This window comes from Lithobates pipiens, unplaced genomic scaffold (assembly GCF_037356315.1).
Source record: "Lithobates pipiens isolate NorthernLeopardFrog02 unplaced genomic scaffold, aLitPip1_a1.2 Scaffold_28, whole genome shotgun sequence".
NCBI lineage: Eukaryota > Metazoa > Chordata > Amphibia > Anura > Ranidae > Lithobates > Lithobates pipiens.
The window spans coordinates 70,049,814-70,066,455 of NW_027507789.1; the positions used below are offsets into that span (position 1 = coordinate 70,049,814).

Genomic DNA, 16,642 nt, shown 5'->3' on the forward strand with positions numbered 1-16,642 from the left:
GAGCACGGTGTTATGGAAAGAATATCCTCCAATCTACCTAACCATTATAGACTCAAATTCCTATTTGAGGCTTCCATTTGCATAATACGGAACCCTAGATTTGTTTCCTATAGAGGAAAAATAAATAGACATGCAGGCATGTGGAGGTGCTTAATCTGGTAAGTTTTTCTGGTGTTTTGTAGGATTAATGTGGCCAAAAGTACACTTTTTAAAGTGGTTGTAAACTCTCCCCCACAACTTTGTCCCATGTAAATCAGCATAAAAAAAACCCCTAATGAACACTGCTTGTAGATATCTCCTTACTCGCTTAGTATTGTTGTAATCCTTTTTTGTTCTTTAGAATGATGTCACTGAGCATACCCAGATCTCCCATGATTTATGGCACACTCTCTATGTGCTTATCTATCTGTTATCGGGACTTCCTACGGCACACCACTGATATCCCAGGAGGCTGCATAACCACTCAGAGCTTCCTCCTACACCCCATGTGATGATGTGACATCACATGTAGTGTAAACCTGGCCATTACTGCAGTCTTTTCAGCTGAAGCTGATAAGACTGACACAGGCAAACATTAAACAATCGGCACAAGTAAATACTATGAAATTAAAACAAGTCGGCTATGATATGAACAGGGAAGCAGGTTTGCCATATAAACGTTGGATTGAGAAGCAGGCTTGGTTAACAGTACAGGAAGTGCTCAATGTAAGCGCGGAAATGCACTCCACTGTGGACTCAGAAAACAATACTTAAGATGTCACTGCCTAAGCCCTGGAAACAAGTTTTTTTTAAAGTTTCTTTAACCACTTCCCGACCAGCGCACGACTATGTACGTAGACAGAATGGCACGGGCAGGCATATTGGCGTACAGGTACGTCCAATATTCAATGCCGCCCTGCCATCGGGAGCGCGCCACCGGCGGCGCGCTCCCGCGCTGGTCAGGACCCCCGTGAGTCCGGTCGCGGGACCCGAGGACTCGGTTGCCGCGGGCATACCCGCGATCGTCTCACGGAGCGGCCGAATGGAGGAAATGCTGTGTAAACAACATTTCTCCATTCTGCCTAGCAACTAGTGATGCTGATCTCTGCTCCATGTGATTGGAGCAGAGATCAGTGTTCACTAAATTAAAGCCCAACCCCCCCACAGTTAGTAACACACCCCTAGGAACACTTAACCCCCTACACTGCCACCCACTGGTTAACCCTTTCACTGCCAGTGTCATTTACACAGGAATCACTGCATTTATATAGCAGTCATTACTGTATAAATGACAATGGTCCCAAAAATGTCCGATGGGTCCCCCACAATGTCGCAGTCACAATAAAAATCGCTGATCGCCACCATTACTAGTAAAAAAAAAAAAAAAAATTATTAATAAAAATGCTATAAAACTATCCCTATTTTGTAAACGCTATAACTTTTGCGCAAACCAATCAATAATCACTTATTGCAATTTTTTTTTTTTTTTTACCAAAAATATGTAGAAGAATACATATCGGCCTAAACTGAGGGAAAAAAATGTTTTTTTTATATATTTTTGGGGGATATTTATTATAACAAAAAGTAAAAAATAATGCGTTTTTTTTCAAAATTGTCGCTCTATTTTTGTTTATAGCGCAAAAAATAAAAACCGCAGGGGTGATCAAATACCACCAAAAGAAAGCTCTATTTGTGGGAAAAAAAGGACGTCAATTTTGTTTGGGAGCCACGTCGCACGACCGCGCAATTGTCAGTTAAAGCGGCGCAGTGCCGAATCGCAAAAAGTGTTCTGGTCTTTGACCAGCAAAATGGTCCGGTCTGCAAGTGGTTAAACAGTAAGTAATATGTGATTTGGACTGGATTACAGTAACTATAGTTTGAGAATTACTTATTATAATGTACTAAAGAAAAGAAGCATCAGAGTGGGGGAGTTTACTTCCTCTTTAAGAAGGCAGGTCTAATGTGCTCTACTTGTGTTGAAATGGTTCGAAGCTGAGAGGGAAATGTCTGTTAAAATTAGTCACTATATAAAGCAGGAGACTACTTGGTGGGAATATAATTCTGTTCTTTGTCTTTACTTCGTCTTCTTTTTCTTTCCAGTTGCTTCAAGGCTCTTCACCTATCCTGCTTGCAGGGAGTCCTGATGCTTTGATGTACAGAGAGACACAGGAGAATGCAGTGCCTGTGTGCCTAGATAATCCATCTTCGGTAAGGCCCCATGTCTTTCTTCTTACCAGATAGTACTTTATGTGGACAAGCTGAGCTATGTGTGTGGGGTTGGATTGAAACTATTCTGCAGCTTGTGTATATTCATTTGGTTTGTAGGTTTTGTCTGATGTGAAGGGAAAACCCCTGAGCATCATTCAGGTTCAGCATTGCTAAAACATGTGCATCATCCTGAATCCTAAGCACCATTTAATTTCACGCTGATTTAGCTAACCTGGTGTTCTAGGTCCTGTGTGTATTCTTGCTGCTGCCAGGTGCATTTGGGGTTGGATGAGCGAGCACATAATATATCTGTAAGCAGCTTTCCAAATAATTATTTCAGACGATAGTGACCCTACCTGCAAGCATGCTAACTGCATGTGACCTAAAGCATATAGGCTTCTTTAAAAAAATAAAATAAAAAAATGTTCTAAGTAATTGTGGTTTAGTATAGGCTAGAAATGTAAAGCTGATATGAGTGTAAACTATAGGTACCCATCTATCCCATATTTCCTATTATCTTACTTTTGTAAGCTCCATTATGCTCCAAAGTTGTTACATAGTCAGGTTGAAAAAAGACACAAGTCCATCCAGTTCAAACTTTAAAAACAAATAAATAAAATAAAAAATAATTGTACAATCCAAATACCCAATTTTATGCCCACAATTGATCCAGAGGAAGGCGAAAAAAAAACCCCAGCAGAGCATGCTCCAATTTGTTACAGCAGGGGAAAAAAAATTACTTCCTGATCCCCCAAGAGGCGATCAGATTTTCCCTGGATCAACTTTACCTATGTTAGTACCTAGTTATATTATGTACCATCAGGAAACTATCCAGGCCTTTCTTAAAGCAATCTACTGAGCTGGCCAGAACCACCTCTGGCGGGAGTCTATTGCACATTTTCACAGCTCTAACTGTGAAGAAAACTTTCCGTACTTGAAGATGAAATCTCTTTTCCTCTAGACGTAAAGAGTGCCCCCGTGTCCTCTGGGTTGACCGTACAGAGAACAACTCAACACCAAGTTCACTATATGGACCCCTAATATATTTGAACATGTTGATCATATCCCCCCTTATTCCCCTCTTCTCAAGAGTGACTAAATTTAGTTCCTCTAATCTCTCCTCATAGCTGAGCTCCTCCATGCCTCTTATCAGTTTGGTTGCCCTTCTCTGCAGTTTCTCCAGTTGTTATAAATTTAATGGATGGGTCAAGCCAAGCTTAATTTTTTTTTTTTTTTTTTTTTTTTTTTTTTTTTTTTAAGTTTTGGGGCACATTTGCAGGCTTTAACCACTTGCAGACCGGACCATTTTGCTGGTCAAAGACCAGACCACTTTTTGCGATTCGGCACTGCGTCGCTTTAACCGACAATTGTGCGGTCGTGCAACGTGGCTCCCAAACAAAATTGACGTCCTTTTTTTTCCCACAAATAGAGCTTTCTTTTGGTGGTATTTGATCACCCCTGCGGTTTTTATTTTTTGCGCTATAAACAAAAAGAGCGACAATTTTGAAAAAAACGCATTATTTTTTACTTTTTGTTATAATAAATATCCCCCAAAAATATATAAAAAAACATTTTTTTACCTCAGTTTAGGCCGATACGTATTCTTCTACATATTTTTGGTAAAAAAAATCGCAATAAGCGATTATTGATTGGTTTGCGCAAAAGTTATAGCGTTTACAAAATAGGGATAGTTTTATAGCATTTTTATTAATAATTTTTTATAATTTTTTTTTTTTTTACTAGTAATGGCGGCGATCAGCGATTTTTATTGTGACTGCGACATTGTGGGGGACCCATCGGACATTTTTGACACATTTTTGTGGTCGGGAAGTGGTTAAGTAAATGTAATTTTCTCCAAAACAAAAAGTAAGGTAACCCAGGGACAAATGATGGCATGCAAGAATTCCGCAAAAAGCCCTCCTACAAACAAAAAACCCAAACATATGCTCCAAATCTAAGACCGGTAAGAAGAGTGCTTTCATCGTAGTCAATATACTTGAAGGGACACTACTGTATATCAAAGTTGCCAGGCAAATTAATCCTTAATTTTCCAGTTAATTACTCTGTCCACAGTAGCTCACTTTCTCATCAGCTGGTCTTTTCAGAGGTATAGAATCTTGGGGTTTCTAGGTTGGAGTTTTCATATATTCATTGAAAATGGGATTTATTAAAATGTATTTTGATACCTGCTATTTATAGCATTTATAGGTTTTTTGTACTTCTTAAGCTCCTGAGGTGTAATGCTGGCCATACACTATACAAAAATCGGCCAAAATTTCAGTCATTTAGACAGTTAATTTGTCGGCTAGTTAATGGGCACAAATTGGTAATTGGTTGGGACCTTTTTGAGCCAAAAAAAAAAAAAAAAACTGACAAGTTTGTAAATTTTTTGCCAAACGAATGATAAAGTGAAAGATTAAGGTGTTTCTCGTCCAATCTGCACTAGGTATATGTGTAAAAAAAAAAAAAATGTGATTCATTTATGTCAATTGAACGATTTATCTGTGATTACATGATGGCACTATCGTATGCTCTCACGGCCGAATGTTTGTTTTCTGAAAATGGATTTGAATGATTTTTATAGTGTATGGCCAGCATTAATTCTAAGTTCTTCCACCATCACATCAAGGTAGTTCTGGTGGTGTAGTAGTTAGTAGGAGGGAAAAAAAACAAGAATTGTGGTAATATTATATTTTATGTTGTAATAATTTGGTGCTTGAAGAAAAGTTAAAAAGAGAACAGTTGGCCATGTGGGGGATAATCACCAGCAAACCAGGTAACAGAAAATGCCCACCACCTTAGCTCCCTCTTCAGAAGCACCACTGCTTAGGCTTTAGCCTTTGTTCTTGGCTTCTGGTCCCTCAGACCACCTTATACAGTACCTCTGTATTTCCAGTTGCAGCCCTCTGCTCTCTTGGCTCTCCCAGCAGATTCTGTTGCAGCACCCTGCTGCATAGGCCCCCTCTCTGGCCTCTCAGCAGGGGTTCTTCTGCCACTCCGGGCTCTCTCACTCCTCTGAGACATCCAGATTCCCTCAGTCCCCTGGACTTGCCCAGTCGTCCCACCCTCTCAGCCTTAAAGGCTCACTTAGCCCTCCCTTGACTCTCCCAGCCTGATGGACTTAGAGAACCTCTGTCTCCTAACAGGAGCACACACCTGTCACCGAAACTGGAGCCCTGAGCTATGCCAAAGCCCATCATAAGGGCTGTGTGCATTTGCACACACAGCCTGCCGGTCTCCTGCAAGACCAGGACACTGGGTTCGAGCTTATTTCCCTCCCAAAACTCTTTGAGATCTCCAAAGCCCAATTTAGGAATGCCAAAATCCAGAGATATGCAACTAATATTTGCTCACAATTGATAACCCCTTTTACACAGTAGCAGGGCCTAGCACTGTCACAGTAACTAAGGCTCGGCAATCTTGTTTGTTTTTGGCTAAGGAGATTCTGCCTCCTGAAGGCAGGCATACAGTGTTCATTTGACAGTGCTAACCAGGTGGGCTACTGCAGAAGATCCAAAGGCAGTTAATCTTTTCCCAAATGGGAATGGGGGGGAGATGAATGCTGCTGCTGCACAGAGAAAGATGGGGTGAGCTATGACTCCTCTTGTACGTCTGACATCTGTTTTTTACTCGACTGGAGACCTAGTTTGCCCTGGATCAGTGACCTGATTTGCCATGGTGTGGCTGGGCCACCAATAACAATGAATGATGCTCTAACATAGTATGCAGAGCGGCATTCATTGCTTTGGTGTTGGCAGCAAGCCTGTCCACACCATAGTAACTTATGATACTGATCCAGAGCAAGTGGCATGCAGGGAGGCCACCAGTATTCAGTAGTAGATTGATGTCTGGCTGCTTCAGACCTGCTCTACCTCCAGTCCTCTGCTGGGGAAGCTCTGATATGATGAGAAGACTTGGTGATGGAGAAATCTGGTGTGATGGGGTGATGCTTACATTTAGGGGAAACTCTGACATGAAGCGGGCTTCTGATGTGAAGTTAAATTCATCAGAGTAGTTGTGTTGATCATCACAGGCTCCGGTTTCCCATTGATGGGTCATTTTTTAATGGTGTTTTTTAGTTTTTTACATTTTAGTCTGGGTTGCCATGGGAATTTGCTTATTTTTAGAGGGTGAAAAAAAGGTTTGGATTTGTTTTATCTCCAGATCCATACAGATTTTCTGCAGTATGTTTAAATTGCTTACACTGCCTCCCTAATGAGTCCCTCCAAGCAGTAAGCCCCATTTTATGGTGAGCTGCTATGGCACTATTTTTCGAGAGTTTTCAGCATCCCCCACAGCAAAGATGCCCAGAGTAAAAAGAAAATCTGTGTCTTTTACAGATTAGAATCAGCGGTTTAAGAATCTACTCAAAACTGAAAGATTTTTCAATACATGTAGCAATTACTTGCTCTTTCTGAGGATTTACAGTGATCACCAAGGATGGTGTTTCCAGCATTTGACATAAACCCTTTATGTCCTCAGGGCTGATATTTTGTGATGGCATAGTAGCAGTCTGGGATCTGAAATCATATGATGCATTTTTTTCGCGAAGCTTGAAGCGGGAGTCCACCGGGACTCCGCGTTTTTTTTTATTTTTTTTATTTATTTTTTTTAAAAGCCAGCAGCTACAAATACTGCAGCTGCTGACTTTTAAAATGGTCACAGTTACCTGTCCAGCGCGCCCGCGATGTCGGCACCCGAAGCCGATCTGTAGATCGTATGTCGGGTGCTGCCGCCGCCATCTTGGGTATGGGAATCAGGAAATGGAGCCTTTCGGCTTCATTTCCCGGTTCCCTACTGCGCATGCGCGAATCGCGCCGCGCAATAAGGACGGTCCCCGCTGCCTCTGGGATCTGTGTGTTTCCCAGCAGGCAGCGGGGCACTTGCGGAAAGGGGCGTAATATACGCCCCTTTCCGCAGAGAGCTATCCCGGAAGTGGGTGCAGAATACCTGTACTGTACAGGTATCTGCACCCCCCTCCCCCCTGAAAGGTGCCAATTGTGGCGCCGGAGGGGGGGAGGGTTCCGATGAGCGGAGGTCCACTTTAGGGTGGACCTCCGCTTTGAGGACATACATAACAGCAATAGTAGCAGTTTGTCATAGATCAAATACATGAAGGTTTTTCATACATCTTTTTTGGGTTCATCTCCAATACTCAATGAAAATGCACGAGGCAAAAGTGTGGACATAAATTTGTAAGAAAGCATTGTACAGTCGCAGGGCTGGTGCAAGGATTTTTGACACCCTAGGCCAGTGATGGCGAACCTTGGCACCCCAGATGTTTTGGAACTACATTTCCCATGATGCTCAACTACACTGCACAGTGTATAAGCATCATGGGAAATGTAGTTCCAAAACATCTGGGGTGCCAAGGTTCGCCATCACTGCCCTAGGCAAAAGCTCCACCCTTGACTCCACCCCTTTCCCCTGCCCATGTAAACCCCACTTTTCTCTTATATTCACCAATCGACACAGCTCCTCCCTTAGCCATTGGGTTGTTCTGCCCTACTATTACTAGGAGATACTGGGCATTAGTTGTAATACAACACTCAGAATTCTTAGTTCCTCCCAGGGGGCGGTCCCTTGGGAAACAACCCTCCACCCTGCCATGCAGTCATCAGTTTTATTTTGCCTACTGAAGGAGAAGAACCTAGGAACCCTGTGGGCCCACCGGTCCGTGCTTTTTTTTTTTTTATGCAGAAGCATGACTTTTAGTAAGTAAGGGACAATGTTGTTGAGAAGTACAAGTCAGGGTTGGGTTATAAAAAAAAAAAAAAAATCCCAAATCTTTGATGATCCCTAGGAGCACCATCAAATCTATCATAACCAAATGGAAAGAATATGGCACAACAGAAAACCTGCCAAGAGACGGCCGCACACCAAAACTCAGACTGGGCAAGGAGGGCATTAACCACTTGACCACTGGGGACTTAAACACCCTTAATAACCAGACCAATTTTCAGCTTTTGGTGCTCTCACATTTTGAATGACAATTACTCATGCAAGTCATGCAACACTGGACCCATATGAAATTTTTGTCCTTTTTTTCACACAAATAGAGCTTTCTTTTGGTGGTATTTAATCACCTCTCAGTTTTTTATTTTTTGTGCTATAGAAGAAAAAAGACCGAAAATTCTGCGAAAAAATGAATTTTTCTTCGTTTCTGTTATAAAATTTAGCAGATCAGTAATTTTTTCTTTATACATTTTGGCCAAAATTTATACTACTACATATCTTTGGTAAAAATAAGTACAAATTGGTGGATATTATTTGGTCTTTGTGAAAGTTATAGAGTCCACAAGCTATGGTGCCAATATCTGAAAATTGATCACACCTGAAGGACTGACGGCCTATTTCAATTCTTGAGACCCTAACATGCCAGAAAAGTACAAATACCCCCCAAATGACCCCTTTTTGGAAAGAAGACATTCCAATGTATTTAGTAAGAGGCATGATGAGTTTTTTGAAGTTGTCATTTTTTCCCACAATTCTTTGCAAAATCAAGATTTTTTTTTCCTTTTTTTTTTTTTTTTTTTTTTTTCCCCACAAAATTTTCATATTATCAGGTTATTTCTCACACACAGCATATGCATACCACAAATTACACCCCAAAACACATTCTGCTATTACTCCCGAGTACGGCGATACCACATGTGTGAGACTTTTACAGTGTGGCCACATACAGAGGCCCAACATGCAGGGAGTGCCATCAGGCGTTCTGGAGCACCCAGGACAATTCTGACATTTCTCTCCTACATGTAAAAATCATCATTTATTTGCTAGAAAATTACAGAGAACCCCAAAACATTTATATATTTTTTTTTTTTAGCAAAGACCCTGGAGAATACAGTGGTGGTCGTTGCAAATTTTTATCTCACACGGTATTTGCGCAGCAATTTTTCGAACGCTTTTTTTGGGGGAAAAAACTGTTTTGTGCTTAAAAAAAACAGTAAAGTTAGCCCAATTTTTGCATAAAGTGAAAGATTAAGTTATGCTGAGTAAACAGATATCGAACATGTCACTCTTCAAAATTGCACATGCCCGTGGAATGGCGCCAAACGTCGCTACTTAAAAAATCCCCATAGGCGACGCTTTAAATTTTTTTTACTGGTTACATGTTTTGAGTTGCAGAGGAGGTCTATGGCTAGAATTATTGGTCTCGCTCTAACGTTCGCGGCGATACCTCACATGTGTGGTTTGAACACCGTTTTCATATGTGGGCGGGGCTTACGTATGCGTTCGCTTCTGCATGCGAGCACATGGGGACAGGGGCGCTTTAAATTTTTATTTTATTTATTGATTTTTTATTGTTCATTTTACTTTATTGTTCATTTTACTTTATTTATTTTAGTTTGACATTTTTTTTTCCCCAAAAATAAATTTTTGATCACTTTTATTCCTATTACAAGGAATGTAAACATCCCTTGTAATAGGGATATGGGGTGACAGGTCCTCTTTACAGTGAAATCTGGGGGTCAATATGACCCCACATCTCGCCTCTAGGCTGGCAAGCCTGAAAAAAAAAAAAAAAAAAGATTCTGGCTTTGATCGTACTGGCGAGTTGGTAGAAGCACCGGAGGGCGGTGAGGGGTGGGGGGGCGTCTATGGCTGGGTATTGCAGAGTATTGGGGGGTACTGCAGAGTAATGGCAGGGTACTGCAGAGTATTGCAGGGTATTGCAGGGAATTGAGGGGTTAAATTTGGTGAGCAGCGATGTGGGCACTGCAGATGCAGCCCACATCGCTGCTGACACCGATCTCTTTCCCCTCCGCTGTACCGATCGGTACAGAGAGGGGGAGGGAGGAACCGGCGTCATGTTATGACGCCGGTTTGTTTACAAGTGATCGCTCCGTCATTTGACAGAGCGATCACGTGGTAAACGGCCACGACGAGCGGCCGTTTACCGTGATCTGTGATGCGCCGGGTCCACTGGACCCGGCGGTCACGGATGATCACGTGTACGCACCCCAGAGCAGAATTCTGGGAGGCCGTTAATTAACGGCCTCTCAGAGTTAAACAACCGCCCTGAAGCCGTTGGCAATGGGCGGTTGTTAAGTGGTTAAACAGAGAGGCAGCACAGAGACCTAAGATAACCCTGGAGGAGCTGCAGAGTTCCAAAGCAGAGACTTGGAGTATCTGTACATAGGATGACAATAAGCCGTACGCTCCATAGAGTTGGGCTTTATGGCAGAGTGGTCAGAAGAAAGCCATTACTTTCAGCAAAAAACAAAATGGTATGTTTTGAGTTTGCAAAAAGGCATGTGGGAGAATCCCAAAATGTATGAAGGAAGGACTCTGGTCTGATGAGACTAAAATTGAACTTTTTGGAAAACCATTTTCAGGAGTCCGGGACTGGGAAACTGGTTAGACTTGCGGGGGAAGATGGATATTACAGGGATATTCTTGAACAAAACCTGTACCACTATGTGTGATTTGAGTCTAAGATGGGTGTTCACCTTCCAGCAGAATCCCCAAACACACTACTAAAGCAACACTTGAGTGGTTTAAGGGGAAACATGTAAATGTGTTGGAATGGCCTAGTCGAAGGCCAGACATCAATCCAATAAAAAATCTGTGGTCAGACTTGAAGATTGCTGGTCACAAGCACAAACCATCCAAATTGAAGGAGCTGGAGCAGTTTTGCAAGGAGGAATGGGCAAAAATCCCAGTGGTAAGATGTGACAAGCTCATGTGTCAAGCTGCAAAAGGTGGCTCTACAAAGTATTGACTAGGGGGGTGAATACTTATGCACATTGCCTTTTTCTGTTATTTTGTCCTATTTGTTTGCTTCACAATAATAAAAAATAAAAAAAAACTTCAAAGTTGTGGGCAGGTTCTGTAAATTAAATGATGCAAATACTCAAACGATCCATGTTAATTTCTGGTTGTGAGGCAATAAAACATGAAAAATGCCAAAGGGGTGAATACCATTTGCAAGGCACTGTAGCTGTATATTATGTTGACAGTCTGTACAGAAGTACACATTGCTGCAAAGACAGTCAGTGGAGAAATATATTGTGTAGACACCGAGCTGCCGTTTGTGTCTCTCAAGTATTAGGGGGGTGCTGGGGAGACTGCTACACACAGAAGGCATTAAGATAAAAAAAAAAACTTCTGGCTTTACAACTCCTTTTTTAAAGTGGCTGTAAACCAAAACAAACAGAAATAAATAAATAAAAACAAACTGTTCCTTTTTAAGGCATGATCTGAAACACAGTGCTTATCATGTAATTCCCTTCCTATGTTGTGATATACCTGGTTAATCCTGTCTGTTCCTGTGTCCCCCTGGCTGTGGTGACCACGATAATCACGGCTGCTGAGCTTATGATACCGTGGTCAGTTTACGTGCCTCCATCCGCATGCTCTCTGCTGTGAGCCTCTCTCCTCTCCCTCTCTATTTAGCATGTATACCCTCCGGATTATGCTGGCATTAACTATAGTGTGTGTTGTTGTTTTTTTTTATTAAAAAAAAAAAATTATTTAATGAAAAGGCTAAATACCTTTTAACCACAACTCTGCTGTGTGGTCACGTGACTTCCTTCGCCTGGCTGACTGACGTCACAGGGGAATCTCAGGCCCTCACGCCTCTCTTCATAGATCGGGGGAAGAAGAGCGGGGGGAGGGGTCACGTGAGCACACAGCTGCGATTTGAGAAAAGGTATTAATTTTTTTTTTTTAATTGCATTATTTAAAAATATTTGCACTGTGTGAGCTATGTAGTAAATGTATGCAGAAAATGTTTGTTTTTGTTTCAATAAATAACTGTGAAGCCTTGTAGTGTGTGAAAATATCTCCTTCCCATTCAACTACAAGGTTTTACCATATCTTCCTCAAAGCATTCAACATCCACCTCAACTTAAAGGATACATTCACCTTTCATAAAATGTTACACCCACATTTAGGCAGACCAGGGATTTTCTCCCCGTGTCTGCTGCCACAATTTAAAACAGACGCGGTGGTGGGGGGCTCTGCCCAACTGGTCACGTCACTCATGCACACTCATTTACAGTCCTCTATGAATGTTAAACTACAAGGTCCAGCCTTTGTGGTTGTCGGCTTGTAGTTTTCAATGAACTGCCATGGCACTATGAGTGCTATGGTAGTTCATTGAGTCTACCTATAAAGCCCCATACACAATATCAGTTTTTATGCTGAGTTCTTCCTTCCTTCAGGTTTACCAAAACCATGTAGTGTAAGGGCCTATGATTGCATACACTTTCAAACTCCTAAAGTTTGACCTCATATTATATGGTTTTGGTAAATCTGAAGGAAAAACTCATCAGAAAATCTGATAGTGTGTATGGGGCATAAAAATGTATTGGCTTCCTCGTTCGAGGTACAAGCAAGCTGATACACTGACAGATCTACAGGAGACCTGCACTGCATCAGCAATCTGTTCACCTGCAAAAATAATGCACATTCATTATTTTTTGTCAAAAGGCAGACTTGTTCTTTAAAGCAGTGTTCCACCCAAAAGTGGAACTTCTGCTTTAAGCACTCCTCGCCCCCTGACACGCCACAATTGGCATGTCATTTTTTTGGGGGGGGGGGGGGGTGTACCTTCTTTTTAGTGGAACTTCCTGTCCCACTTCATCCTTCCTCTTCTTGGCCACCTAGGTGATCGCCTTAGGTGGCACCTCCTTGCCAGCACACACCCCAGGTCCCAGAAGATTGCCTGGCTAATAGCAGAGCACAGCATGACTCATGCATGCATGGGGCACGCCCAGCTGTGAAGCCATAAGCTGTCACGGCTGGGTGCCCATAGTTGCTGTGATGACACCGCGGAGAGGAGCATGGACCGTGGGATAGGTGAGTGTCTGTCTGTTTTATTAAAAGTCAGGAGCTACACCTTTTGTAGCTCCTGACTTTTAATAAACTAAAAAATGAGTGGAACTCCGCTTTAAACTCTTAAAGTATAACTAACTTTTTATTTTATTTTTTTATTTATTTTTTTGGTTTTAGAGGGATTAGAAAACCTGTACGTTTTTTTTTTTTTATTTATTTTTTTTTTTTTTTGCTGTCTGTGCCCCCATTAACCACTTCATTACTGGGCTATAGTCATATGATGTCCGCAGATGGGATCTCCCATCCTGGGCGGGCGTCCTATGACATCCTTGGTGTCTCGCCACACCTGCGGGCCCATAGCACGGCGATTGGGGAGGAGATGTGTCCCTCGGATCCCTGTAAAGTGCCAATAAAAAATGGGTCTTTACCACATGACTGGTTGTGTCCAATCACAGCTGGTCACATGTATTGCCCACCTGCATGGCGCTTGTGCACACCCCTAGGGCTCGCACAGAGCGGCAATCGGGGACAAGGCATGTCACCCTGACACAGCCCAACTCTGATTGCAAGAAAGAGCCAATGAAATTGGCTCTTTACCACGTGACCAGCTTTGTCCAATCACAGCCAGTTACAGAATGTCAACAAACCGCAGTAACAACATGTTACCTGGTTCTCCTTCTCACACACTGATCGTGTGTGAGAAAAAGATTGCAGTAACATCTCGCTACCACTTACAGTACACACCAACCACACTGACTGCCCCCTCCCCCCCCAATAAAGAGGACCCGTCATCACTCATCAAAGTACCTGTCACAGCCCATCCAAATACCTGAGTACCTGTTATGCCGCGTACACACGATCAAACAATCCGGTGGAAAAGTCCGGCAAACTCAAGTCCGCCAAACAATGCCCCCGTGTGTAGCCTCCGGCATACTTTTTTGACCCGAAAGTACCGCGGACTTAGAATGCCATGTTGCACTCCAATCTTCCAGCCGGACTCGCATTTCGGCGGACAATCCGGCCGTGTGTATGCCAGTCCGCCGTACTTTTGAAATGAGCTGACTTTTCCCGCCCGGAGAAAAGTCCGCTCATTTTGAGCGGGTCTCCAGGTAGGCGGGGCCCGTGAAGGAGACGTCGCTGGCCCCGCCGCCTGGTATGGACTTAAAGGGGAACTCCAACGCCAAAAAAAATCGGCGTGGGGGTCCCCCCCAAGTCCACAACAGACCCTTGTCCGAGCACGCTACCCGGCCGGCCAGGAAAGGGGGGGCGAGCGAGCGCCCCCCCTCCTGAGCCGTACCAGGCCGCGTGCCCTCAACATGGGGGGTGCCTTGGGGAAGGGGGGCCGCATTGTACTCCATACTCATTCACATAGGCTTATTAAAGGGGGCTCCCGGATTCCGATAAGCCCCCCCGCCCGCAGACCCCGACAACCAACGGCCAGGGTTGTCGGGAAGAGGCCCTTGTCCTCATCAACATGGGGACAAGGTGCTTTGGGGTGGGGGGGCCGCGTGGCCCCCCCCTCCCCCAAGGCACCCCCCATGTTGAGGGCACACAGCCTGGTACGGCTCAGGAGGGGGGGGGCGCTCGCTCGCCCCCCCCTTTCCTGGCCGACCGGGTAGCGTGCTCGGACAAGGGTCTGTTGTGGACTTGGGGGAGACCCCCACGCCGATTTTTTTTTTCAGTGTTGGGGTTCCCCTTTAAGTCCATACCAGGCGGCGGGGCCAGCGACGTCTCCTTCGCGGGCCCCGCCTACCTGGAGACGCCCTCGAAATTAGCGGACTTTCCTCTGCGTGTGTGGGCGAGTCCGTTCATTTCAAAAGTAGGGTGGATAGTACGGCGGACTTAGTACGCCGTATTAGTCCGCTCAAAAAGTGCCGTGTGTGGGCAAGTAGCCCGTTCGGAAAGTCCGACAGACAATCTGGCGGGAAGTCCGCCAGACTAAGTACGTCGGACATACCGCTACGTGTGTACGTGGCTTTACAGTTCATCTGCATACACGAGTACCTGTCAGAGCCCATCTGAGTACCTGTCACAGTATCTGCGTACCTATCGCAGTTCATCTAAATACCCGAGTACCTGTCACCAGCCCATCAGAGTACTCGAGTACCTATCTGCATCCCATGCCTCATAGAATATACGTTGGGGTGTTTGCTTTCCAAAATGGGGTAATTTTGTGGGTAATTCCACTGTCCTGGTGCTCAAGGACCTTCAAAAGTGTGATAGGTAGGAATGAAATGAGATGTGTAATTTATGCTCATAGAACGCCTGAAGGTACTACTTCAATGTTGGGCCCCCATATATGGCCAGGCTGTGTAAAATTCTCACACATGTGATATCGCCATACTCGGGAGTAGCAGAATGTATTTTGGGATTTAATTTTTGCTATATATATATATGCTATGTGTTAGAAATATCTTATAAATTGACAACTTTGTGTTAAAAAAATAAAGATTTTCATTTTCTTTCCACGTTTTTCGAAGACTTGTGGGGAAAAAAATGAACTGTTCAAAAGACTCATTATGCCTCATAGAATAGACGTTAGGGTGTCTGCTTTCCAAAATGGGGCCATTTTGTGGGTAATTCCACTGTCCTGGTGCTCCATGGCCTTCACAAATGTAATAGGTCGTTAGTAATTTAGAGGTGTAATTTATGCTCCTAGAGCCCCTGATGGTGCTCCCTGCATGTTGGACCTCTGTGTGGCCAGGTTGTGTAAAAGTCCCACACATGTGGTATAGCCATACTCTGGAGGAGTAGTAGAATGTATTTTGGGATGTAATTGGAAGTATGTATATGCTGTGTGTGAGAAATACACAAATTGCACAGAGACCAAATAATATCCACTAATTTGGGTTATTTTTACCAAAGAGATGTAGCAGTATAAATTTTGGCCCAAATTTATGAACAAAAATGACTTATTTGCAAAATTTTATCTTAGAAACGGAAAAAAAATAAAAAATTGTCTCCCGCTGTTGTCAATCAATCCAATGCCCTGGGCGAGTCATACATTCGGCGGCTAGGGAAGCTGAATGATGGACTCGGAAGCATGCCCACAAGGTAACCCCTCTGGAGAGTGCTTCTCCTAGACCTAGGGGGTTATCTGATATGGAGAGGAGTCACCGAGGGACCCCAGAAGACGGTGTTCGGGGCCACTCATTGCAAAACGAGCTGCACAGTGGAGGTTAATATTACATGTTTGTTTTAAAAAAAAAAAAAAAAAAAAAAAATAATCAAAGCTTTACAATCACTTTAAGCCGGCCAAACATGGATCGAAATTTTGACAGTTCAGCAGGATGATTGTACCAAAGTCGATCCATCTGACTGTTGATGGGAGGAATCAAGCTATTTTCTTTCCTTCAACCATGGAAAATCAAATCCGCTGTGGGCTGCTTTACTTTCATGGGTTTCTGGCAGAGATGGGCTCTTTTATGCATGTAGTATGAAGCTGTCCTCAAATTCAGGTTTTCTGGAAGAATGCTGCAAACCGCCAACCTCCCTTTTGAAGTAGATCCATCCATATTCTTATTGAGTGTCATGAATATACTTTATCTAGACATGACCAGTTGCAATTTTTTTTTTTTAAACACCCAACTGTACCAGGAGAGAAGTACAGTTGGTAAACTGGAAACTCCCTCCACAAAGTGCACATGATAGAAGCTGTATAAAATCAATG

The 16,642-nt window shown here is 43.4% G+C and overlaps 1 protein-coding gene across 11 annotated transcripts in view; it reads left to right on the forward strand.

Annotated features, from left to right (window-relative positions):
* The window catches only part of SRCIN1 (SRC kinase signaling inhibitor 1), a 942,827-nt gene that overhangs the window by 516,395 nt on the left and 409,790 nt on the right, over positions 1-16,642 (forward strand). For all 11 annotated transcript variants that reach the window (XM_077459382.1, XM_077459389.1, XM_077459385.1 and 8 more), the window contains exon 3: positions 2,080-2,187. In XM_077459382.1, coding sequence (XP_077315508.1) covers positions 2,080-2,187 — 108 coding nt within the window. The remainder of the gene's footprint in view (positions 1-2,079; positions 2,188-16,642) is intronic.